The following is a 27,841-nucleotide window of genomic DNA, read 5'->3' as shown; positions in this document are numbered from 1 at the left end:
TATATTTATTGAAAGAGTAAAAAAAATCAGGATGTGGTGATCTGTGGATTGGTCCTGAGACTTTTGACCCTGTGGACTTTTTCAAAATTTAGCCCTATCGGTTATAGGGCCTTTTGTTCTTTTGGCCCTATAAAATAGGATCCAATCTTTTAATTTCTCCACAAAGTCTTTCTCAACATCCTCCTTGAATTTGGAGGTCCCATCTTTTGATTTTTTATTCATAGTTGGCTTAACAGGATAAACAATGTTACCAGTCACATAGCGCTATAATTTATGCCCTTTAAAAAATCCTCTCATATGCGCATAACTTCAACTCAATGAGCATAGTTGGAGCTATTGAAGATAATAGGAATGGGTTGAAAAATATCTTATTTTTTCATAATAACATACAAAGACGAAAAAAAGGAAAGAAACTGTAAGATCAAAATAAAAATTAAGAAAACGGAAGGCAAAATCAAAAAAATCTCACCAAAAAATTTTAGGATGTGTCCCACTGACTGCCATGTTAGCACAACGTCAACGCCATATCAGCAGATGACACATGGCAACGTCTGAGCGGAGGGAGAAGAGACGTCGATACTGGCTTTTCACGTGGGTCAAGTGAACAAATCGGGTCGGGGAGAGACGCTGGTTGAACGTAGGTCGGTGTAAGGCGCCATTTCTTGACATGCGTGACTATTCTAGGCAGTTGATCTAACGGTATTGAAAGCGTTTAAAGGGAGAAAAGCAAGGAAGCGGACAGTGACCTTGAGGCGGCGCGTCTAGTAGTTCCAGCGACTCTTTAAATTCGTAACGACAAGTAGAGTTGGGAAAGGATCGAAAACAAGGACAAAGGAGACTACTTGAAAAAGAAAAATAAAAGGTTATAAACTAAGTTTTATGGAGAAAAAAAAACCTATACTCTTAATATAATGTTAGAAACGAAAGGAAAAATTGAAGGAAACATTGTGTATTATTGAATGAATCACAATGATACAATATACAATGGTATATATAGGTGTTAAGAGAATCAAAATAATAAAAATAATATCTTATAATATATATATATACTAAATAATTTTAATTGATACTAATTAATCTAATTGATTCTAATTATACTCTAATATTATGAAATAAAAAATTTGAGAAATAAAACAAATGAAACATAAAACTGATTTTTTTATTATTTTCCATTTTTTAATTTTTATTCTATTCACAAAACCTTTAAAAATAAAAATTGGAAAAAAAAAAAACACTACAATGTATGAAACCTTAAAAATTTATTATATATCTCTAATTTTACAGTCAAAATGTGCTACATATCACTTTTTCATTACAATTGAAATCAAATCTTTTCCTCCAGAATTCTCCTCTCTTCCTTACTAATTTTACAACCAAAATGTGACACATGTCACTCTCTCATTGTAATTGAAATTAAATCTTTTCCTCCAAAATTAAGAAATTCTTCCCTCCTTCTTACTAATTTTACAACTAAAATGTGACACATGTCACTCCTTCATTGCAATTGAAATCAAATCTTTCCTTCCAAAATTAAAGAGTTCTCCCCTCCTCACTCTTCCTTTCTCTATTTCTCTCATTCTTTTAACCACTCTATCTATTTTATATATCATTATCAATATCAATAATTAATTACTAATTTGACAATCAAAATATGTAAAATGACATTCTTTAATTGCATTAAAATTAAAATTAAATTAAAATTAAAATTGAAATATACATATATTATGTATCATATATTACTATCTAATTTAATAATCAAATATAATGTATCACATGACACTCTCTTATTAAAATTGAGAGAAAATATTTTTTTTTCAAAATTAATAAACTCCCTTCCTAAATTCTTTCATCCAACTCTCTCCATTTTTCTATTTCTCTCTACTATTTTTACTCTATATATAATTTATATTTTATATTAATAATTTGACAAATAAAATATGTCATCTGATATTTTTTTACAATTAAAATAAAATTTTTTATTCCAAAATTAATAAACTCTCACTCTCACTCTCATTCTTCATCTTTATCTTTCTCTCTCTTTTCTCTCATTCTCTATTTTTTCTATCTCTCTCTTCTACAGAAAACAAAATTAACAAAATAATATAATTTAAATAAAAAATTATTATTATTATTATTGTTATTATATATATAGTTTTTTAGTTTTTTATCTTTCTCTCTCTTATCTTTCTAATTTGTATTTTCATTTCTCTTCTTTCAAATATTTATTACATATAATTTGAAAAGAATACTAATGTTATAATTAAAAGTTAGAATCAAGATTCAGTTGTTTTAAAAAATTAATTTTGAGTTAATTTTATAACTATCAGTATAATTTTTTATGCTAATATCTAATTATATTTTTATATACATAAAGAGAAAAAAATTTATTTTTAAATAACAAGTAAAAAATTAATTATTTCTATTTGTACAACAGACTTAACAGTTAATACCTAATTAAATATAAAAGTGTATACATTAAATTATTTTAAATTTTAGATAACGAATGTTAAAATTAAATATTATAAAAAATTAGACTTTTTTTCATATAAAATAATAACTTAAAATCTTATTATTTGATTTTTTATCTATAGATATCTTGATATGATCGTCTTAGCCAGTGACTTTTGTTAACTACGATTTTTTTTTTTGTAAAAATAATTTGATTTTATAAATCTTTTATGTCATGCATAATCTATACCGTTAAAATAAAGTGAGCTGTAATTTTAAAAAAATTATATTCCCGTAATGTTATTACGAGTAAAAATAATAAATAAATAATCTAATGCTACTCACCGGTAAAATTGTTATTACTATCACAAGTTTTATATTGTTCAAAAATAAAATATAATTTTTAAATAATTTATAAACATAAAATATATCTCATTCTATAAATTAATTTTTGCAGTTATATTAAACTAATCTTACTCAATCTCAATTCTGATAATTATATTTGTTAACCTTCTAAATAATAAGAAAGAATTAATAGGATATCTTCGACCATATAAAAAATAAAAATTACCATTAAAATTCACATATAAAAATTTCTCTCTGATTTTGAACATAACCCCCTCTTTCTCTCTCTATATATACATATATGATTTTGTTATAGTATGTTCGAATAACATAAATTAAATATATCATAAAAAAAATATTTTAATGTTATTTACTGTAAAAATATTTTTTTTTTATATTTTCAATGCATAAAAATAATAAATAACATTAAAATCTTTTTTTTTGTCAATATGTTTATTCTATGTTCTTAGGACACACGATAACAAAACCCATAAATATATATAAAGAGTAAATAGTCAAATTTGTTTTTAAAAAATCACTTATTTTTTAAATTAGTTCTTAAATGATTTTTTTAGTCATATTAATCCTTGAAAAATAAAACGTAAGTCAAATTGGTCCTTTCGTTAGTTAGATGATGATGTGTCACATTAAGTGCCACATATCACTAGATGATTGGTTGACATGTCAGGTCAGTGACACCTAACATGCCACGTGTCACTTAACATGTAAAAAAGTTATTTATAATCAAAATAGTCCCTGAAAGTTCAAACATAAATCATTTTCATCCCTAAAATTTTAAATGAATCAAATTAGTCCTTATATAATTTTTTTAATGATTTTTCATAATATTAAATTTAAAATATTTTTTGATAGTACTAATTTTAATATTATTTTTAGACCTTAATAAAAAAAATTCTCTTTATATAAAATAATAAAAATAAATAAATTATTATAAAATTATTTTGTCATTTGTATTTTAAAGTTTTACATTTTTAAATTGTAAGTTTGTTTTATAGTGAAATTTTTTTATTTAAATGAGTTTATCAAATTGTTGATTATATATTTAAAAATTTAATATTTTAAATCTCACTAAATAATATAGTAGTTATTTTAAAATTTAAATCTTTTAAATTTTTTAAAATTATAATTTATATTATTATTTAATTTATATGATAGAACTCAATAATTCAAAAACCGATTTATGGGATCACTTGTTAAATAAAAGATTAAAATATTTAAAATAACTACTATATTTATCCAAAATATTAAAACTTTTAGTATATACTAGTTATATACTAGTTATTAAGATTCAATAATAATTTGAGTTCTATTATATAAATATTTTATATTAAAGGGTAAAGTATATTTTTTGTCCTTAAAGTTTAATAAAAGTTTTAAAAATATCCCTAAGTTTTATTTTGTTTCAATTTTGTCCCAGAAGTTTTCGATTTGTATCAAATATACCCTTGACGGCTAAATTTTTAAAAAAATTTAAGATCAATCTAACAATAATACATGAAAATTATGCTTGATTTGCTTGTATTGAGGGTTATTTTTATGAAATTGTTGTTAAATTGGTTTCAAATTTTTTGAAAAATTAGCCGTCAGTGGTATATTTGATGCAAATCGAAAACTTTTGGGACAAAATTGAAACAAAATAAAACTTAGGGGTATTTTGAAACTTTTATAAAACTTCAGGGACAAAAAATATATTTTACCCTATATTAAAATATTAAGATTCAACAAGTGATTTGACAAATCGGTTTTTTAATTATTAAGTTCTACCATATAAATTAAACAATAATAAAAATTATAATTTTAAAAATTTAAAAGATTTAAATTTTAAAATAATTACTATATTATTTAGTAAGATTTAAAATATTAAATTTTTAAATATATAATCAATAATAATTTGATAAATTTGTTACTATAAAAAAATTACAATTTGAAAAGGTAAAATTTTAAAATACAAATGACAAAATAACTTTATAATAATTTAATTATTTTTATTATTTTATGTAAAGAGAATTTTGTTTATTAAGATCTAAAAATAATATTAAAATTAGTGTTATTAAAAAATATTTTAAATTTAATATTATGAAAAAAATTATATAAGGACTAATTTGATTAATTTTTAAAATATTAGAGATAAAAATAACTTACACATGAACTTTTAACGACTATTTTGATTATAAATAACTTTTTTACATGTCAAGTGACACGTGACGTGTTTGGTGTCACTGACCGATACGTCAACCAATCATCTAGTGACACGTTATTATCTAACTAATGAAATGACCAATTTGACTTATATTTTTTCTTTTAAAGACTAATATGACTACAAAAATCATTTGAAGACTAATTTAAAAAAGGAATAATATTTTAAAAAATAAATATTAATAAATTTTAAAAAATGTGCCCTCAAGTTGAATTATGGGACGAACTTTCTTTGCCCTTTATTTCTTCAGAATTTGATCTAATCTTTCAACTTGTCACCCAGAAAAAGAGAGGGATATGGGCTTCGCAAAATGTAACACTGGAAGTGATATAAAGAACACCCACTTATCTCTATACACGTTAACGCCGACCAAAAGTTTTTTTTTTAAAAAAAGGAAACTTTATAGGATAATAATGAGTTGACCACTTTTTTATTTTGGATAATAATGAAGTTGACCTTCTGACCCAATTGAAATTTATTGGGAGACATTGGTTTTTCGGCTTGCTAGGTTTCACAGATTTAATTGCTGCCGCATCTTTGGACATTATTGTAATAAGCGCTTGCTGATGAATTAACCAATTTGGCTAAAACTTTATAATAATTTTTCTTTTGGGTGTCTACTTTATAATAATTTTGTTTCGTTTAAACTTTAAAGTGTCCCTGTCTTGTATGTTATGGACAATTTTATTTTTCATGTTTATCATGATTAACAAATAGTGTGACGATGACCAATCAAATAAAACTTAGAATATATGTTTTTAATTGAAATTAATTTTTTATTACTTTTTATTTTTCTTATAATAATAATAATAAAAAAAAGTGACTAGTAGATTGAAAATATAGACTTGAACACCTTGCCTCAACCATATCCACCCAACCTAGATACTAAGATATGGATCAGATATACAAAATTTGGGTATAATTTACATACGATAAATAAAGGAATTTAATATTTGCTTCAATTTCAACCGAACACCTCCCAGCAGTTTCTTTTTTTTTTTAAATAATGTTTATATTCCTTTTTTATGCATATATTATTTATATTTTGAAATTTGGTTAAAATTAAAGTATCGATTTCAAATATCAAATCCAATAATTGAAACTTCTTTCTTTTCTTTCTTAATTTCTTGTTAACTGAGATTTAATTTTTTTTTTTTACTAAAAATAAAAAGACTTGAACCTGCAACTTCTTAGATGAGTATAGAAAGATTATGTCATTTGAAATATTAATTTATTGGTAACTAAAATTTAATTTTAAGACAAAGAAATTAATCAAATTATATTAAAAAATATTATTTATATATTAAAGTTAATTATTAATATATTTTATATAAATATATTATTTAATTTATTTTTAATATATATTTATATTTTAATATATACTAGTATAGTTGGTTATACTTTAATAACTTGAACATAGAGAGTCTTAAATTATGACACACATGGCTCACAAATTAACTTCCATGTTTATATCGAACATTCAACCAACATAGTCAAAGGGGTGATTATTACAGTAGTAGTTGAAAATGGGTATAGAAACTTCGTTGATTAGAACAAAATAAGAAAAGAGAAAATACAATGCGATATATAATATTGTTGTGTTGTATGTACTTGTACATCACTATTAGAAAAAGTTTCGTATATGGTGTGAGAGTGAAGTTCTTTCCACGTGGAAACAATACGTACACCGCGTAACATATAATATACCTTCTTGTGTGGTTATATGCAAGTCAAGTCATGAAGCACGTTGCTTAATCCTCATGACAACTATCTCATTAAAAAAAAAGGAAAAAGAAAAAAGAAAACAACAAGTAGGTCACCGAGTAATTAAGCAATTAAGCACACATGACACACCCTCGATTTTTATTTTCATTTGTATGTGTTCCACTCTTTTTCCCATGCGTGTCTATGTGTGAAAACGATCTAAATTGAAGTTACTAAGAAAATTTTGGGATGTACTTTATGTATGTGTACCTATTTAATCCAATCACTATAAATACATTCTCGCACTCGTATAAGAATTTTGTTTTTATAAGATATATTATTATACTGTGAAATTTTTTTATAAGATATTTAATAATATGTTCTTACATTAGAAAAAATAATAATTTTTTAATTTAATTATTTAAATATATATAAATATAATAAAATGATAGTATAAAAATTTTATATTATTAAAAAATACTAATAGACTATAAAAGAAAAAAAAAAAGAGTGCATCATTCTTTTATCTTTAAATTTTAAATTATAAATTCTAAATTCTAAACTCTAAATCTTAAATTTTAAATTCTAAATATATTCTAAATTTGAATTGTTAATATAAAATACAGTAAATAAAAATCTAAACATTGACGAAAAATCAACACTCCTTATTTAATAAAAAAGTAATTAAAAATAAGCTAAGAATAAGCCAAATTTAATCCATCACAATTAAATTCTTATTTCACATTTTTTTTTGTTTTTTACATATAAACATATTAATTAGATAATATCACACATTAGAAATTGTTTCCACTCATCAATTGAATAGTTATATAAATAAATAAATTTAACTGAGTAATAATATAAAATATTTTAGAATATCTAATAGGTTAAATTAAACTGATAAAATATTTAAAAATAATATTTATGTGTTCCTACGCGTCACTTTTTCCTCCTTTTGCACTATATGTGGAGACCGTCAACTCCACCGTGTGTTGTGGATCACTCTCAAGTCTTATAGAAGGTTGCGGTGGGAAAATTGAACCTACTTTCAAGCCAAATGGCAAAGTTCTAGAATCTCCAATATTCTACCATGATGTCAAGTTTTATTGAAATTAAATTAAATGAATCAAAATCACTAGAAGAAATTAATAATAATAATTATAATCTATGTTGAGATTCAATCTCAAAAGTTTGTTTATTCCTTTTCACACCTTTTATTTTCTTGTGTGTGTCTACTTTCATGCCCAAAAGTCATGTTTATGTGGACAAAACCTTTGCTTCGTTTCCTTTCCCAACTCCGTAACGCTTTGTCCAAATTTTTTTCTTTCTTAAAATCCTATTTTTGGGTCAATTCAATTAATTTCAAAATGCTCCCCTCCAAAATATTTACACACTGCCAAGTGGCACATCTTTAAGAGTTCCAACTTCCAAGCACACTCAACTTCAGTTTGCACACACGAAATCCAAAAGCCAGGGGGGGAGAAAAAAAATCTAAGATAAATACACTGAAGATTCATGAAATGGCAATCTTATCTTCCACTCCTATAAGATATTTAATTGAACAATTTAAACTAAATTATTTCCCTTAGTACAGGCCATAGTTATGTCTTAAAGGGGGAAAAATGTAGAGTAGGAAAATGAACTACTATGTTGTTTACCCTAAACTACTTCACTTGTATCAATTTTTTGAACCTTGACTTTGGTGAATTTCAATTATATAGTTTTAGGCCGAATTAGGTGAAAACTATTTGAGGTAAAATCTTATCCCCAATTATCCAAAATACTTAATGAGGAAGTGAAGACCCGCATGCCAAATTGTACTTACAACACAACATAAATAAGAACATACCAAAACGTGCCCTAGGCTTTCATATAACATACATGCTCCAAAAGATACGACTAGATTCGAGGACCTTAATTAATCAAAGACCAAATGGTCCAATGTTCAAACCTTACACATGCCAACAAAAATTTTACAAAATTCCCCTCATCAAAGTTACGTCCAATTTGCAAATGAAAATGAGAATATTATTAGAATCATGATATATACAATTAAAATGTGATGAATAATATAATATCTGATGGAAGTGTGGTTGTGCACGTCACATATTTTGAAATCTAACTAAACTATGTGGCTAAAGCCACATACAAGCATCATGGGGTATTGTCGTTCTATCTATACAACTCTCCATACATCTTTACCGGCCTCTAGCACTCTCTTCATCACTGTCGTGGACCAACAAATTTGCGCCACGTGGTGCTCTTTCCCCCCCCTCCCCCCCGACTCTTATTCCTTTTTTACCCTTCCCCTAATATAGTAAACTACCGTGTTATGTTCCCTCTGTCCAATTCTTATCCCCCACCTCTCTACCAGAATAGCCCACATTCCCCACTACAACCACATGTTCAAATTAATATTCTCCCACACATAACAAAATAATATATACTCGTAGTATTAACCCCCGCCGTTCGTTGAACACAAATTTCCCATTCAACAATTCAAAATAAAAATTTGGATAATAGCAGCCATGTGTTAACTTAATTAATGACGAAGATTCTCATACAATTATTTTGTTACAAAATTAATAACTAAATGTTAATTAATGTGTAATTGTGAGAGGAAGAGAAGGAGGGTAAACAGAAAATGCAAGAATATGGATAAGGATTAAGAAAGAACACCGAGTCCCTAAGGAAGAAAAAAGAGGATGATATTCATATACTTTGATTCCCACTAGGATCCAATTTACGTCAAAAACATCTCCACTTGGTACTTGCTAGCCTCTCACAACGTCACCACCGCTTTACTTAAATCTTAATTATCCACTCTCACAATTTCCACGCTGTAAAATTAACAAATATTTATTAATTTCAAACAAAAAAAGCGAGTGTTAGAACCAAACACGCACTAAAAGCACTACGTGTTTCGACATATAAATACCCCATTCGGGCCCTCAACACACAACACAACACAAAAAATTTGAACTCAAAGCTCAAAGCTGAAAATTAATTCATTCTCTGAATGGCTTCTTCAACTTCAACGTGGGTTAGAGGCAAGTGCGTTGGAAGGGGCGCCTTTGGCACCGTTAACGTGGCGGTTACAAAATCAGACGGTTACGTTTTTGCAGTTAAGTCCGTCGATCTTATAACGGCTCCGACGGCTCAGATTGAAGCTTTGGAGAACGAGATTAGGATCTTGAGGCTCCTACCTCCCAGTCCTCACGTGATCACTTTCCTCGGCGATGATGTCACGTGCGAGAGGACCAACGGGGCTTCCACGTTCAGAAACCTGCACTTGGAGTACATGCCACGTGGCACCGTCGCTGATTTGGACCCTGCTGACGTGGACGAACGGTTGGTTCGCCGTTACGCTTCCTGCTTGGTTCACGCGCTGCGCCACCTCCACGCTCTTGGCGTTGTTCACTGCGACGTTAAGGGAAGGAACGTGCTAGTTTCCGACGACGGCGGAGCGGTGAAGCTCGCGGATTTTGGATCCGCTGCGGAATATTCCGGCGAGAGTTGCGTTGGTTCGAGGGGGAGTCCGATGTGGATGGCGCCGGAGGTTGTTCGCCGGGAGTACCAGGGGCCGGAGTCTGACGTGTGGTCGTTGGGTTGCACGGTGATTGAGATGGTCACCGGAAAGCCACCGTGGGAGGATCGCGGCGCTGACACGCTGAGTCGGATCGGGTATTCTAGCGAGTTGCCTGAGTTTCCGACTCGGTTATCGGAACTCGGTCGGGACTTCCTAGAGAAGTGTCTGAGAAGGGAGAAGAGTGAGAGGTGGAGCTGCGATCAGCTTCTGCAGCATCCATTTTTGGTCGGTGAGGGTTCCATTAAGGTTTTGGAATCGTCGCCTCGGTGCGTTTTGGACTGGGTGGACTCGGGGTTCGACTCGGACGAAGAAGAAGGAGAGATGAACTGGGAAGGTGAGTGTGTGAGTTCGGCGAAGGGTAGAATTTGTAAATTGGCTACGGGGATAGGGGCAAACTGGGAAACACAGGGATGGATAGTGGTGAGAGCATTGGCATCTGAGTCTGACGAAGAAGCAACGATAATAACAGAAGCAACAGGAAACGGAGAAGAAGGGGTAGTTTCGGAATTCGGAAATGATGTGGCGAGGGTAGAATCGGGAATTGAGGTTGGGGCATGTGGGGAATATTCGGATTTTTGTGGAAGGACAGGAGAGAAAGTTGGAAGGGTAAAATGGGAAAGGCGAAAGAACAAAAGGTTGGTGTGGCGGCGGTGGAAGCTCCACCGGCAGGGTGGTGGTTGTGGCAATAAGTGGGAAAATGAGTTGGATAAGAATGGGATTAAAGGAATATTCACAATTTACAGCTTGCATTGTAAAATATTTAATTTGTATTATTATCTAATTTTCTCAGTATTTATTATCAATAAATTATGTCTTTCGAGCACACTTAATTGTTTTACTGTATGCGACATGGAAAATTCGTTAAATATAAGAAAAAATTAAAAAAGAAAATGATGGTAAGTTGGGTGGAAGCTGAAGCTTGAAGATGGGAGAATTGATTGGGTGGGCTTGGTTGTTAGTGTGGATGTTTGAGTGGACGGTGAGAAATCAAGAATCAGAAATGGTTTGAATAGTTGCATTCACCTAAACATAACATGATTCAGATTTCAGCCTTCAGTTTTGTGTTAAATAAAGATAAGGAAAATCATGATTAGGCCAACAAAACTAAATTTTAAAACGAGATTCAATGAAATTTGGTGATTATTAACAAATCTCCATATGATCGTATGATACCACATGTCTCCATTATTCTTATTGCTGAATTCCTCTCATCTTTCAAACACCTTAATTACTTGGTAAAACACTTGGCTATTAATTAAGACTAGACTTCATAATGTGATATTTTAATAATGTTAATTAGTTAAGAAACTCGATCAATTTGAGTTTTATATTCACGGGTGGCATGCTGACATCAGGATATTGTCCCCAAGATCATAATCAAGCAATAAATTTATTAATATAATTTGTTTATCTTTTTCTGAGCTTTGCACATTGTTCTTCACTTGTTCCCAATTGTGACAGCGGGAATGCCTCAAATCATCAGGATTCTCATGATATAATTCAATACAGCACCTTATTACTAAGTTATGCTATATAGTATTTTCAAATCCTAATATTACGCTCCCTATTAATTAATGCCTCAATAATAATGTTTGCATACGATCTATATCTAATTATATCATCGCCTTAGTAATAAAGCATAGTTTAGTACTTATAGATCACAAGAGATGGTTTTCCAATTAAATCCTTATTATACATAATAAATGTTAAGTTACTAATATTTTTTAAAATATGTTAAGTAACTAATATTTTCTTTTATATTTGTTTTTATCAAAAATGTTACGTGCACATTAAAAATTAATCATTAAACAATTACTATATAGTTATGTTATAAATATAAGTATTATTTAATTTATTTTTAATGTATATTTTATATTTAGTTTTTATTTTATATGAATAGCTGATTTAGTAGTTAATTTTTCAAATACACTTAGCATAATTATTTTATATTTAAGCTAACACTATTTAATTTCTCACTTTTTTTTTTAAAATATTGATTTCTAATATTTTTTTATATATTATTCATTTATAAATCTCACTTTATAGTCTAATAGTCTAGTGTAATTTATAACTCTCATATGTGTATAATATGCACCATAATCAATTTGGATTAGTTTAGTAGTTAAGAATAATATTATATCATCAGTAAATATTATTATTTTTGGCCAGTGCTTAGCCAATAATAATTTGTATCCGTATTTATAAATGTTTTGCACACAAAAAATATATAATTTACATTTATATTTATTAGAATTTTGTTCACATAAATCGATACAATTTGTACTTATAAATTAATACAATTTGTATCCACGTTTTTTAGAATTTAGACACATAAATTAATAAAATGACAATTTATTAGTATTTGTACTGGCTAAATGATGACAAAAAATACTAAAAATTATTTGTTCTAAAAAATTTTTAATTGTTAATTTACTAGTGTACTTAAATAAGTATCGAAGTTTATTTTTTATTTTGTGTATGTAGTAAATCCTTAAACAAAGTTTAAATTAACAGTAAATTAATCTTTAACATGTTTAGTTGAAAATTAACGTGAGAAAAAAAAATAGTATAGAGAGTATTTTATAAAATTGACCATAAAAAGATGCAGCAATTAAGAACCACTCAATATGCATGAGAATTGAATTGACATGCAAGTCCAATTTTTTTTTTCCAACTTGAATGGATTATTATGAGACCGATAGAGAGGGTTCTGCTTCAATTGCGGCTTTTCATCGCACACAAAACATATATAGAATACATGGTATAAAGATTAAAGAGAATAAACATCACATGGAAGTGGCAAATATGTGGTGTGTTTTTATTTTTATTTTTATAAAAATTACCATCAAAGTTGGGCAAGACACATATCATGCGCGACAAGGTCACAAGAGGCATGACTTTGCTGCCGATGCTGCCACCGCCACTTCTTTTTTTTGTGCCAACATTTGCATATGCCAAATTGAACAGTAGATAAAACCCCTAATTAAGGGGATAAAAATAAAAAATTGGAAAAGGGAATAATGGATAAATTAAAATTGGATTATTGTGTGTGGACATTAGTATATTACAACTATTGAGTGAAAGTATTTTGGCCATGAATTGGGGTCAGTGCTGCTTACTAACCCATCACTTCAAGTTGCAACTTGTCCCTATCATTGCAAACTGGATAATGAGTGTTATGAGTATTGTTTTTATAAATGTTTTAAGAGGAATGTTAGGGTCAGCAATTTTTGTGATTTATAGTCATCAAATAGCTATTAATGATGATTTTAATGGTGTGAGATTGGTGTGAGATTTCATCTAATGGCTCACTTTTTTTTGCTGGTTACATACTGGCCAAAATTTAACAAAGTTGCTGGCTCCTTAGACTTTTTTATGTTTTAAAATTAAAATACTTTTGATGGTATTTTGTGTTGTGTTGTGTTGTTTTTACTTACTACTTGTGTGTTGCTGTGTCTTGAAAACCACGGCATTCATTCTAATGAGAAGTTGCATGGTTTTATTACTAATCATGGAACTGACAAAACACTCGTTTTTTCGTTTTCAAAAAATAAAAATAAAGATGCGTTAGGATGACCATTTTTTTTAGATGGTCACTCTTGAATGAGAGTGAAAACCCACGCTCCAAATAAAAGTAAATAGTTAAATTAATCTTTAAAAAATTATTTATTTTTTAAATTGATTTTTAAAAGATTTTTTTAAATTAAATTTATCATTTAAAAATTTTAAATTAGTCATGTTAGTAGTTCCATCACTTTCATTGTTAACGGTGTCAAAGTTTGTTGATGTGGTACGTTAAATAACATACTTAATAGTTCTAATTGACTATTAACATGATTAATTTAAGAAATTAGATAAAATTAATCCCAAATTAAAAAATTTCAATACCTCAAATTTTTCTCTCAATTAGGTTTTAATTTGATATAATTTCATAAATTTATTATGTTAATAGTTAATTGAGACTCTTAAGAGGGTGTTGTAGTGTTAGTTAACGTGTCACATTAATAAATTTGGATTTGGATCTTCTAAAGTTTGAATTTTACTTTAGAGAGTAAAGTGTGATTTCTCATCATTGATTTCATAGGTTAGACTAATAATAAATATGAAAGAAAAATTATTCAAGTGTAGAAGATCACACTTTACTCTCTAAAGTGAAATTCAAACTTTAGAGGATCCAAATCCAACAAATTTTGATACCATCAACAAAAAAAATGGCAAAAAGACTAATATGATTAATTTAAAATCTTTAAAAGACGAATTTAATTAAAATTTTTTTTCAAAGAATAAGTTAAAAAACAAATAATCTTTTAGAAATCAATTTCACTATTTACTCCTCAAAATAAAATTTCAACAATATTAAGATATATCAAAATTAACTACAAATATAAAATATATATTAAAATATTAAATATACAAATACATAATAATTAATTTTTAGTATATATATAATATTTTTAATAAATTTTATATTCTATTTTAAAATGATAAAAAGATGGGCTAAAACCGAGTTTCTAAAAGATGTGTCCCACAAATATTTTTTAAGATGATGAATTACTATTTTAGAAGAGAAATGTTTAAAAATGATTAAAATTTATTATTTTTTGTTATTATTTTTAATTATTAATTTATTTTTTTAATTTAATAATTTAATAATATATTTTTAATTTATATTTTTAAATATTAATAACTAATTAATAAATAAAAATAATAAATTTTGATGAACTTTTAAAATATTTCATTTTATAAAATATTATAACTAAACAAGATGATCTACCGAATGTTCTTAGAGAATTTATTAAACTCGATATCAACATAAACTTACCAACGAAGGACGTGGTAGCTTTTAACAAGCTAAGACTTGATAACCTTTGTGTCATTATGTTATTGGTTGTGAAGTGATCACTGGAACCTACCCAAGTGTGTAAATTTCTAGACAGTTTGAAAACTTTTTCAATATCGAATGATCCACTGGCTTAGGTTGTTATTACTAGAAGGTTCTACCAATTCTCCAAAAGTAAACTTAGTCAATAAAAAGAAGCTAATCAAATATTTATCTGGCAGCTATTCAATTGGGTTCCCTATACCACTAGTAATAACAAAATATAATTAGGTTGCTCTCGAATACATTTTATGACTAAATTCAAACAAAAGGTGAAGTTCTAGATTATCTAGATCATTAAACCCTGTAATCATTATCTTATGAATTTATCAATATTCTTCATTTGTTTCCTTTTTTGAACTCTTTTTTTTTTCCTTATTGAACTGTTGACTTATTCTTGAACTTTGACATCTCATATAACCGCTTTTTTAAAAAGAAAATAAAATATACGACTCTTATAGTCAATTGTATTTTTTTTTTTTTTTGGTGACTTATAGTCAATTGTATTTGAGTCAATTTGTTAATTCTGAAAATAAAAATAATGTGACAATTTATAATTGATAACTTCCAAAACATTACCAAATAATTTTTCCATTTACATTTGGAGGCAACTTTCATAGGAAAAATCGTCATTCTAAGTAAATGCAAATTGTTAGTTGACTTTGATGATTGTAGAATGAAATATAAACTTCAATTTCCCCTCAAATAACATAAAGATAGTTACTGAGAACGTGTTGGCTTTGAAAAAGTAAGAATTAACAAATAGATAATACAATAAAATAACCAAACTTATCTGGAAAAAGGCAAAAGAGAAACTAAATTGAATAGTGGATGAAAGTTTTATATACCAAGATAAAGAACAAAATTTGGGGGTTCCTAATGAGAGTACCTACATGACTTCACAACTAAGAAAACAATGAATAGTGAAAAAGAATCACCTATACATGCGGCAACCAAATATCAATTTGACCAACTCTTGCCATAGGATTGATAATACTACCCAATCTATAAAGGGAATAAAGATTAAAAGAAATTAAATTAGAACCTAAAAAGAATTTCAATGCAAAAGCGCCGCAAAATCACTGAAAGGTCTGTGAGCTAAGAAGGCAGACGCCTCGATCCGCCGCATTAAATCCGTTAAATATGAAACTCATCTTCATTGCATGGCAAAATTATCTGCTGTCCTCGGTCTAGAGATCAGTAATGGCCACCCATTGGGGGCATGCCAAAAGGAGGCATTGGCGGCATCCCTATTCCGCCCATAGGTGGTGGCGGAGGGGGACCATACCCGCCGCCCATTCCTGGCATTGGTGGTGCAGGCAATGCAAGTGGTAGCAATTGGGCATACATATTCTGGAGAACATTCAAAATGTATTAATTAATAGACAAACCAAAAAGAAAAATGTAGTTCTTATTATAGAAGGAACTGAAAAGGGAAAAAGTACCTGCTGAGCAATGACCTCCTTCTCTTCCTTCTCTTTGGCTTTCTCCTCATTTTGCGCTTCAATTCTTTCCTTGATAAGTTCATCAACCTTCCCGGTATACTCTCGAATAAACTATATTTTGTGGACAAAAGAAAATGCTTATTAACACAATGCCATAAGAAATATATGAAAAAAATCGCACTAAAAATATACCTGTAAGAGATATGGGAAAGCAAAATCAATGATGCCATTCATCCAAGCTAATTCGAGAGCAACATCAGGCCGTATTACGTCATAACAGACAAAGAGACAAGATGCAAAGCACTCTTTCTTCCCCTGCAATGGTACAAGGCGAAGAGAAGACGATGAGTATCATTCAGCAATGAGAACCAAAACAACATCCAAATTTTCCCACACAAGGTAGAGTCACATAAGGTCAAACAGTGACAGTAAACTAAGTCTTCAGATAAACAACTAAAATATATTTTTATTGGTCTTATCCACATAATATAAACAACATTCCTTTGTTAAAAATTAAGAAGAAAGACGGGCAGGAAGCAAGTTGTAGAAGGAAAGAATGCTACTTAGATTGAAGTTCACACTGTACAATATCGATACCAAATGCATACCTGCTCGATAAAGTAAACAAGCAAATCCTCTGAAAGTTCGCGGTCACCAGATTGAGAGCAAGTTTCCATACAGTCCTTGTAAAGATTGTCTTTCTTTGACAAAGCAATGGACTGCTTCCATCTTCCTGCTTTCTTGTAAATATAAGCAGCTACACGCCTCATCTCAAGAAGCTCATGTTTTTCAATCTGCTCACATAAATCATCGAAGTCAATCAATATAATCATTTAAAGTTTTCAAGAGTTATTTAAGATAAAGATCCGAATACAACAAAGATAAGGGAGGTTCACCTTCTGTGCAAGACCAATCTGATCGAAGTTGTCATGCAGGTCAATAGATTCACGAAGTCTATCATAGTCCTCCTCCTCAACATAAATTTCATTCAAAGCTTCATTAACAGCTGAGACATTGTTACTTTGAACTGCAACCATGTATGGCTTAACTAATCGGATGTGACCGGCCTGAAAATGAGAAAATTCAAGCAATATTACTTCATAAAAATATTTACAACCTATCATTTACCTTATCAAATAAGAATTTAAAACTGCCGGCATTAAGGTAATAGAGGACAAAGATATAAAACCTTGCGCATTATATCTACTACACGGGTATGGTCCACACGAAGAGCAATGACATTAAGAAGATCATTTATAATTTCAGGATGTTCTTGCAAGTAGAAGTGAACAGCCTTGTAGTAGAGCTCCACACTTGCAACTTTCACTATTATGTCCTTGAATTGCATGTGGTCCCATGCTTCTGGAGAGTGATTCATTACAGTGGTTGCAGCATTATCAAATTCGTCATACTGGATGTATAGATAGGTAAGTTCCTTCCAATGTTGCTGTTCGTCACAAGCACGAATGAGCTTGGGAATGTTAAGGCGAGTTGAGAACAACTTAATGTGCTCCATTAACTTCTCAGAACGATATCTTGCATAAAGAACTCCCAACTCAGTAAAGATGCCCATATGTGCACGCTCCAATCCTAACCCACTCTCCATCAGAGAAATGAGTTCATTGAAGCAGCCTCTGTTCTGATAATACTCACTAACCTCTTCCAAATCATCGACCTTCATGATAATAAAGATTGATAAGTATTATATGTCATAACAAAACCAATAACAGCTGATTAGCTATTATGGAGCAAATCTTCATACTGAATTTATTTTTGTGATAGGTTGTGTTTGTGTGTGTGAGGAAGGGATTATCAAGATAAACGGAATACACAATTATTCTAGATGAGTGTCCACCTAATGACCAAAAAATTAAGAAGACATAGATAAGGAATGAGAAGCGTCCACCTGAATGATGACATTGAGGCCACAAATTTGAGCTAAACGGAATTCTTCATTATCAACACAGGCAAAACAAACTTCCTTCCATGTTTTTGCACTGTTTGCTTTCCTGGCAGCATCGACAGCCCCTTGGAATTGTTTGAGCCTCACTAATGTCACTGCTAACTTAGCCCAGTTAGAAATGAAAGCAAATATAATTTTTGCAGCCTCATATAGAGCCTCGTCAAACAAGCGGTCTCCAACATGGGGTAAATTAGCAACATTCGGCATGAGTATAAACTCTTCGATTTCTCCAAGTGCCTCGATCTTAGCATATGCATAAATGAGCTCACCATCTACCTTGGGCTCCTTAGTCTTCTGCCTAACCATGTAAAGGTACTTCACCAGGTCATGGTATACTTCTGCATCTTCGGCAGCCTTTATAACCTCCAAGAAGCGAGTGGCATCTTCTGCTCGGATGAATGATTCTATTGCATCACTTACTAAACCTTCTCTAAGTTGCGCCTTAGCAACTTGGCTCCATACAGAATCTTCTTCAACTCGGTATGCAAACTCCACAGCTCGATCAATGGCACGAAGGTTATCTAGCAGGACATTAACAGCCTGAACATTCAAATTAAATTTCTTGAAAATGGAAAAAGCTTCTTCATACAGTTGTGCCTCCACTGCCAACTCTCCAACAGCAGGGCCATCAAAGTTATCCAACCTATTTATGTAATCCATAACTCTTGAAGGATCTGCCTTGATTGCAGTAAGAATCAACAGATTTTGTAGGTTAAAGTTTCCGCTGAAGGCAGAATTTTGTAGCACAATCTTTTCAAGAAGCTCGATCAATTCATGGGGAAGATCGGCAGTCATAAAAGCTTTCACTGCAGCTGAAACTTGCTCAGGACTCTGGCTTTCAGGCAAAGCAGTGGACACCACTTGATCGATCAACAGCCTTCTAAACTCATTCTCAGGATTGAGAACCTTATCCCACAGGTCACCATCCATCCGCTCCACGACATATCTGACATGATCACATTGAGAAATAACATGAACAACACATAGTAACATTTTGAAATCTATGGAGCTACCTGAACATAGTGGTTCATGGCTTGATTGTTTTTATAATTGTGCTAGAGTAGTATGATGAAATACAGGCCCTCCCCACATTCCCTGCAGTGAAGGACACTATACACACCTGGCTTGGAGTTTGAACAAGGAATTTTTATTGGTAACATTGACAAGCTCATCGTCACACTGCCCTCTTCGGTAAGCAACAACAGCAAGTGTAGGATCCCGTTTCTCACAATATTTGCCAACAACACGAGAATCATAATATGGATTGGTTGTGAGAAAATGCTCAGGATTGTTATTGCTGTCAATGATGATTTTACCCAGGGCATTATGCACATGTACATCCTGGCTTCCCTCACTTACAAGATGCTCCAAGAACTGAGTGAGCAAGCGGACTCGATTCCTGCACATAGAAAGTGCAATGACAAAACAAATTTATATAAATATATATATATATATTTACATATAAGAACATGTGACTGAGGAAAAATCATCGCACCTCTTTTCACATTCTTCAACCAAAGGCTCCACTGGAAGGAGGGAACGAACTGAAAGTATCAAACCTTTGATAAAATCCTCAGGGCATTCATCATCTAGCAACTGTCCTACAACTAGATGAGCATTTCCTGGATTGACCTATAAACAAGAAGTTTAATGTTAGTTTTAGATTTAAGATCACAATAGAAAGATTGAAACACACACCTGTACCAAAAAACATAAAATTAAATACAACCCTCACAAAATATTTACCTTCTGGACATATCCTTCAATATAGCGAAGCATGTTGTTGGTATAGAGATAGTGAGTGAGATCCGGAACAAAATTAAAACGATCACACACATTGATCAATGGCCGTGCATCTGGAAGTTTGGCCTCCATCAGAAAATTCTTTGTCTTCTCGGCATCATAAAAATTGGATTCCCGAGTCACACGCTCTACCTCCTTTAGTTGTCCAGTTTTAGCAGCTGCTTCAATGTACTTGAAGTGGATTTCAGGATCCTCACTGTACAAGATAGAATCGAAAGGCCAAATTATAAAAACAAGAAAAACGAAAGGTAGGATGTCTACAGAATTCATGTTCATGTTTATTCTCCATTAAGAAATACCTTGAGCTCAAATATGAACCCAAAAAAAAGTATAGTCCTTCATAGGACTTGAATTGCTCAAAGAGTTTGATGCATGCATCAACTCCCAACTGCTCAGAATATTCCTTAGCAGTCTGCGAATAAAAAATAGCAACTTATATAAAAAGTTCAAAGCACATAAATAATTTAAATAAGAAAAAGTACCATGCGAACAGCATACAAAACCTCAATATAGTACCTGCACAATTATTTGAAGATTTCCACGAAGGTTGACCAGTAGAAGATCTTTCATACACTCTAGTGCCCACTCTCGAGAAAGGGTTCCGAAGAACTCAACTAGAGCCTAGAAAATCACTACATAGTAAGATATATAATATATAACAATTTTATGATAGGTGCACTATCTTGAGCACTTGGAATTCAAACCTGTGGTTCAATGGCATGTGTATTCACAATGACACGTTTAATGTCTGGCAACTCGGTGTAATGCTGCACAACAGATAGACAAGACGGTTTAAAAAATTATTCTCATCGAAAATTACTGTCATTCATTGAATTATAGAAACCAAGAACCTGAAGTGCCCGTATGAAAAGGCCCGCCTTTTCACATAGTTGACCAACACGTGGGCGATCGTAATGACTAAACATGCCATTGGCCAATATAGCATCAGCAACATTTGGAAAGGTCACCAGATTAATTTCCAGCACCTAAAAATATTAATTGAAATTTTCTCAAAATGAAAAAACTAAAAATGGAACTATATAACGCCAACAACTACTTTGATAGATATTACAGCAAAGAATATAACAATACCTTTGTCTGAAGATGTCCCTGTTCAGGTAGGTTTGGCTTAAGCACATCCAACAAAAAGGCAGTTGCCTCCCGTATCAAATTCCTCTAAAAGCAATACAAGAAACATAAATGCAACAGTAAGGATCACAGTTTACAGCATATTAGTAACAAAGACCATGGAGTGATTGGTTTCAGTTCAACAAATAATAGTTATTTAGTCTCATAAATTATGGGAAACATCACTAATATCTTTGCCTATTTTTTAAAACCATTACCAAAGCAAGTATTTCAAGAAAGATGGCCCATATTTGTATTTCAAAAACAAACCAGCACAGGCTCAAGTAATACTGGTTTTAAAAAGGACCAAAAAAAAAAAATGAAATGGAAAGAGAGAGAGAGAGGGTGGGGGGGATTTATAATGCTTCAACATCTTCATTAGGTCTAATTTAAACAAATGGAGCAGAATGAGCCCAACATCATTTGACCAAAACAAGATATAAACTATATAAACCTGAAGAAAGAGATCAGTTATTGTATTGTAGTCTATTGGGCAACCTCCCTCCATTTGAGACATCATCAAAGCGAAGTTTACAGCACCCTGCAGTCAAACACATTTTAAATATATATGAATTAAAAGGGAAGGTAGACCAGCATACTGCAGTAACATAAAGACCATAAGAAATATAGAACCATTTCCATACTTGGCATTCATACTGTTTTAAGCGAGAGTTACTCTACTCTACTATGAAAGCCGAAACTAGTGCAGCACTGAAGTGAAGTATCACATAAAAGGTAAGGCACAATCATTTCTAATCCTAGTTCTGATCAAAGCATTTACCTGAGGGTCTGACCGCAAAATTGTTTGCAGAAGGAACATATAATCCGGTCTGTATCCAACCTTCAGAAAATAAAAGCAGAAAAGTACATCAACATTTATTTACTATATAACGGAAATATAACTAAACAAAATAATAAATGAGACCCCCCCCCCCTCTCTTCTCCCCATAATAATAATATAACTCAGTAGCACTATTTTCATGACTTCATAAACCATAAAAGAAAATGGTTACCTGCTTTGAGTATATCAGAATCTTGTCAAATTCTCTCCTCTCCGCAAAAGCAGCAACAACTTTTGGAGTGGCTCTAGCTTTGATATATATTTTCAACGCAAGATCATTATCCACTGTCTGCATTACTCACAAGATTAGTATTAGAGAGACAAAGGAAGGAGATATACGGCAAAAAAAAAAATGAATAATTATTGAGTTCACTTCAAGAGCAATTGGAAACTGAAGAATAACAAATAAATGTGTTTGCTAGGGCACATGCAGGTGTGTACTTTCGCATGCTTCATTTTATAGCTTATGCAAAGGAATAAAGGTCACATGGGTTTCAAAAGATTTTTTGTTAACAAGCTCATCTAAAAAGGCTAGCAGTATATCAACTTAATAATATGAGAAACCTGAAAGTAAAATAAACCAATAACAAGAAAGTGAGTGAAATAATCAAGCCATTGTAGTTTCTCTTATGAGTGTTCTATCATTTCAATTATAAAATTGACAACTACTTTTTGTTACTACATAATTATGAGTTTATGAGTGGATTAGAAATTTTAGATCAGGACCTTCACAAGGTCACCAAGCTCCTCACTGCATTCAAGCTTGTCCTCTGCTAGCCAATTTTCCAAAAGGTTCTTTTTGTTCTGATTTACCACAAGTCGTGACAATTCCAATGACTCAAAAGAATTGAGTTTTCCTCTGGTTAACAGAGTACCAAAGTACTGCAGCAATGGTGGTGTTTGTCCAGCTTGAACAGGTACACTCTGAAAAAATTAACAATTCAAAATCAAGTTGTTGATATTAAAAGCATATTAGGTTCCCATCTCATGTGTCACAGTCTTATTAAGCATGCCAACAACTAAATGCTGCAGTTAGCAATAACATGAAAAAGAAGTATCAGCTGATCCACAATCATGTGATTTAACACAAAAGTATACCTGAAATTTAGAAACAGTATCACGAGTTCGAAGTATTCCCTGTGGAGATTCTGCAGCAAGCTCGGCAGCTTCCTTATACTTTGTCTGAGCAAATAATTCTTGAAACCGCTTAATAACCTGGAAAAAATTAAAAACAGGAACATAACAATCACTGATCAATGAAACAAATAAAAGAAATGAAGAAAAAAGAAAAAAGAAAAGGCAGTGATTCCCTCAAAGCAAATCATTTAGGAAGAAAAGAAATGGCAGGAAATTGGAACAAGAAAAAGAAAATTTCTAGTCAAACAATCATTGAACCCAATAAAGTCAGCCAGTTTTGAAATTTATGGAATTTGACAACATTGATAACAGCACAAAACTAAACAATTGCAGCTCATGTTACCAATTCTTCTGCACCAGGAAGGTTTCCTCTTTTAGCGAGATTCACAGCAAGTTCCAAATTGTTCAACTGCAAAAGTTTGAAAGAAACATTTAAGAGTAGGTTTTAAAGAAACATTTATTGTTCCGTTTGGCCAAAGGAACATGCCATCATACATTACCTGGCCACTAACAAAAGGAACAATGGCTGCCTCATTCACAGTAGCAAGCAACACCTGGCCACGTCTATTAATGGCATAGAAACCCCCTACTGATGATGCTTCGCTGGTCAAAAATATAGGATCAGGACTGATCCTGTTTCTATAAATTGCAGTTGCAGTCTCCAGATCATAGACAAATAAAAGTCCAAGCTTTGTGATAACATATATCAATCCATACTTATTTGAAATCTGTATGAAAAGAACATATGAAATAACTAACTGATGACTATGTAGGATAGAGAATATTAATTTATAATTAAAGTCCACATCTTTGTACCTGCATTGACACAGGAAAGTCATCTGCAAAGTCTGGGGGAAAGAACAAATCTGCTTGTTTCTTGGTAAATGATGGTTTTCCTATAATAAAGCATTCAAAAATAAACCAGATGCATCAGGAATTATGACTTGTCAACGAAACATAAGAATTTACTGTAGAATATCTCAGAATGAATTCTGAACAGTTACATATGCATAAAGCATCAAGATAAAAGAATAAACCAATTATAAATTAGACATAAATTCAGAAGCTAAATTGCATACTGAACAGGAAAAATAATATAACATTAGTAACAGATACTCGATCATAGTTCTGAATAATATATTCGTTTTCGCAGTTCATAATTATCTATGTTATCAATGACGATTTCAACCTTCTACAATTTTACATCGCATGATCTATCTTTTAATAATCAGCCAACTTGATGCTGTGAAAGATGAAGCTGCTTTGACGAAACCTTTATAAAGATAGACTAAGTTTTTATTTTTTCATATCAGTGAATGGTGGTAATAGATAGTCCACGGTTATACCTGGCTGTGCACCAAGTTCAATGACATGCATCTTAGATGTAACCTGTCCAGCATTGACACTTTTTGAAGCAAAACATATAAGAACAGAATCCTTGTCATTCCCAGGGACCTACATGCACACGCGGCAAAATATCAACAGCATTGAATTAGCAGCAACACAAAGGCACACACACTCATTTTCTGTATAAAATTATAAATTATAAATAATTAACAAGGGAGACAAAATTACTCGAGTTGTAGCAAATGAGGCAGCATGTGCTTCAAGAGCCTGACTGCGGCGCTGATCCACAGAGAAGAGCTGCATGTTTCCTTTTACTAGTTGGGGTTTCTGCATGTAACCACTAACCAATGAACAAAATGTAACGTAATAAATTATAAATAAATAATCTCATAAGGTTTGATGATGGGGAAATCTGAGTCACAAAAAATAACTGCAATCTTCACTTGAATATAAGTAGACGATTAATTATTTTATAAAAGAAATCTTTGTTAATAAGGTGCAAGAAGTAGTTTAGACAGAAAACACAATTCATTGATTAAAAAAGGAACAAAAGAAAAAAGGTGATGCCGTAATGTAGAGATTGAATATTAAATACAAGGTAAAGCAAAAAAATAACCAAAATAAAAACCTCAAGAATACACATAGACACACATATCATAATCTTGACTGTGTGTAAAAGCTACCAACTACAATCTCATATGAATGAAAAGACATCCAAAAGGCATAATGTGGTGAGAGAGGAATATAGAGATTTTTAAACCACTTAATAGTTTTCAAAACAAGCTAATCCAGGCAGAAGAATAAAAAAAGCAACTTATAGTTATCCTACATTTCAAGAGATCATGAAAATATTGTCAGAAATCAAAACTAACCCATAGTTGTTGAAGTTATTTATCCTATTAGAGAGCTTACGCACAAGGATCTTATTAGGAGGAATCGATAATACCTCAAAACTCAAAAGCAATGGCTGAAAATTGATAAAGAAGAGAAATAACATACTTCGGGTGAACCAGGAGCAATGCCAATCAAAACCAACCACTTTTCACTAGGATCACAACGGTAATTGATAATCTGGTTATTAGACAAATTAGCTGTTCGATCAAACATCTTCACTGGTTCACTATCACCTAATATATGAGAAATGTTAGATTAGAAAACAAAAGAAGTTCCGGTACATAGTCTGAACTTAGAATACAAGATGTCCAACTGTCAAATTTATAAAGAATTACATGGAAATGGGCGGGCAATAGAACTGTATGTTTAGTCATGGAAGATAATAAAACATACCTTCAATTGACCAATGATACACTGATGTTTGAGTAACAATTCCTATCATCTTTGGAGTTATCCACTTCCAGAAGACAACCTAAAAGAAATGAAATGCACAACAATTAGCAATAGCAATCACGTAACACAACACATTACCTACCAATAAGACTTTTACATCTAAATCTAAATGATTTACAAATATCACACCTGCTCAGTCATCTGATGCGATTTCATCTTTGCTTTCATTTCAATGTTAAACACTTGCAAGTGATCTTGAGTGGTCCCCGGAACTTGAGCTGTACATAGAACATCGGAATTCAGTAACACCAATATAGGTGATACATCCACAGTGTAGCTGTCCAGAATCTAAATTATTCACTACCACATACGACATGAATCACAACGCTCAGCATCATCATAAAATGTGCATGCAAATGAATTACAGATTCAGACATTACTATCACTTTAACATTTCCAATACAACAGAATGTTAATGAAAACAAATAACAGCTTCCAACTATTCCTGTGAATAAATAAAATAACACAATGAATGCTACCTTTAAGAGCAAGAATTCTGGAATTGGGATTCATCAAAGCAGAATCAGCAGTAATAGGCCGTCGCAAAGGTTGCATAGGCATGTTCATATCAATGATAACAACACTGTTCTGAGGTGCAGTTTCCCTGACACATATATACTTATCCGATTCCATCGTAACATGAGTGAATGTAATGAATTGTGGATTGACTCCAACGCTTCCCAGCTTCAAAACAAACACCACATTGCAAATCAGAAACACGGAAACCATTAAAAAAGGAATACAATTCCGTAATGGTGTCACTATGACGGAATTGTAACTATGCTGTGTGGCATTGTGATCCAATCATAAAAACAAAAATAGAAACATAGAAACACAAACGAATTTTATGAAATGGAAAGAAAGTATTGATCTTTGGAATATGAAATGAGAACGAGAATATGATACTAACCGTTAAAGTCTCTTTCATGGAGATAGGGGCGTTAGCAGCCATGGTTGGGGAACCAGAGCTTCAGAGAGAGGGGAATGTGGAGTGAGAGAATGTTGAAGAGCGTTTTGTTTTGTTACGCTGCAAATGTGAGATCTGAAGCAGCGCAAATTCAGTGAAAGAAAGAGAGGAAAAGAGAGAAGAGAAGAGAAGAGAAGGAGCAAGTGTATGTGTGTGTAAGAGAGAGAAGACATGAACAGAGCAGAAGAACACGGGAGGGTAAACTGGGAAATTTACATCAGACCCAGCCCAGCTTTAGCCCAGTAAGTGATTTGGGCCTATCAAATAAAGGCGTAGGCCCAATAGTATATGGGCTGAGGCCTAATCAAAATAAATATATAAGCTTCAGCTACATACTAGAGAAACCAAAAACAATGTAGGGGTGAACAAGGAAATTACATTTGTCAAAAAAAAAAAAAATTACCTCATTATTTTTTGTTTAAACAGGATTTTAATCTTTTATAAAAAATGTTAGGGCCAATATTTTTAATAAAAAATTGAAATTAATTAGTGTTGGCTTCAATAAAAAACAAATCAAAGAAAAAATGTTTCATCTAATACTTTTCCTCTAAAATTATGCTTTTTTTTTCGTTTTGGCCTCAATGTTTTTCTTTTGATGTCCTTTTAAAACTTAAATATTTAGTTTTAGACTTTTAGTTACTTGGTTACTATCATTAATAAAAGCTAACATAAATACATAA

General features: G+C 31.3%; 2 protein-coding genes across 2 annotated transcripts; one reads left to right on the top strand and one right to left on the bottom strand.

Annotated features, from left to right (window-relative positions):
* The first annotated feature begins 9,665 nt into the window (after nucleotides 1-9,665).
* On the top strand, nucleotides 9,666-11,455 carry LOC107609539 (mitogen-activated protein kinase kinase kinase 18). Its single transcript, XM_016311540.3, has one exon. The coding sequence runs from the start codon at nucleotides 9,735-9,737 to the stop codon at nucleotides 11,184-11,186; it is 1,452 nt and encodes a 483-aa protein (XP_016167026.1). The 5' UTR covers nucleotides 9,666-9,734; the 3' UTR covers nucleotides 11,187-11,455.
* Nucleotides 11,456-15,980: 4,525 nt separating this feature from the next.
* LOC107609482 (clathrin heavy chain 2-like) lies at nucleotides 15,981-27,307 on the bottom strand. Its single transcript, XM_016311471.3, has 30 exons — nucleotides 27,105-27,307; nucleotides 26,674-26,878; nucleotides 26,324-26,412; nucleotides 26,135-26,213; nucleotides 25,847-25,974; nucleotides 25,076-25,174; nucleotides 24,847-24,955; nucleotides 24,317-24,396; nucleotides 24,001-24,228; nucleotides 23,844-23,909; nucleotides 23,462-23,578; nucleotides 23,090-23,287; nucleotides 22,536-22,652; nucleotides 22,304-22,363; nucleotides 21,977-22,063; nucleotides 21,487-21,570; nucleotides 21,246-21,380; nucleotides 21,099-21,161; nucleotides 20,911-21,015; nucleotides 20,694-20,806; nucleotides 20,338-20,590; nucleotides 20,087-20,223; nucleotides 19,712-19,990; nucleotides 18,535-19,537; nucleotides 17,818-18,303; nucleotides 17,525-17,695; nucleotides 17,237-17,422; nucleotides 16,821-16,943; nucleotides 16,629-16,739; nucleotides 15,981-16,536 (listed from the first exon to the last, which is right to left on the bottom strand). The coding sequence occupies exons 1-30, from the start codon at nucleotides 27,144-27,146 to the stop codon at nucleotides 16,381-16,383; spliced, it is 5,109 nt and encodes a 1,702-aa protein (XP_016166957.1). The 5' UTR covers nucleotides 27,147-27,307; the 3' UTR covers nucleotides 15,981-16,380.
* Between the last annotated feature and the right edge of the window lie 534 nt (nucleotides 27,308-27,841).

This window comes from Arachis ipaensis, chromosome B7, assembly GCF_059453495.1.
Source record: "Arachis ipaensis isolate K30076 ecotype BB chromosome B7, ASM5945349v1, whole genome shotgun sequence".
Lineage (NCBI taxonomy): Eukaryota > Viridiplantae > Streptophyta > Magnoliopsida > Fabales > Fabaceae > Arachis > Arachis ipaensis.
The sequence above is the reverse complement of the archived record's forward strand: the minus strand, read 5'-3'. Positions and strand labels throughout refer to the sequence as shown.

Bases quoted from the DNA above. Each gene is read 5' to 3' on its own strand.
- LOC107609539 (XM_016311540.3), top strand. From the start codon at position 9,735: ATGGCTTCTTCAACTTCAACGTGGGTTAGAGGCAAGTGCGTTGGAAGG.
- LOC107609482 (XM_016311471.3), bottom strand. From the start codon at position 27,146: ATGGCTGCTAACGCCCCTATCTCCATGAAAGAGACTTTAACG. The intron at 21,571-21,976 runs GTTTATATAGTT...TATTGCTTTTAG, and splicing joins TAACTGATCTCTTTCTTCAG to AGGAATTTGATACGGGAGGC. The intron at 20,807-20,910 runs GTACTATATTGA...TTTTATTCGCAG, and splicing joins ATCTTCAAATAATTGTGCAG to ACTGCTAAGGAATATTCTGA.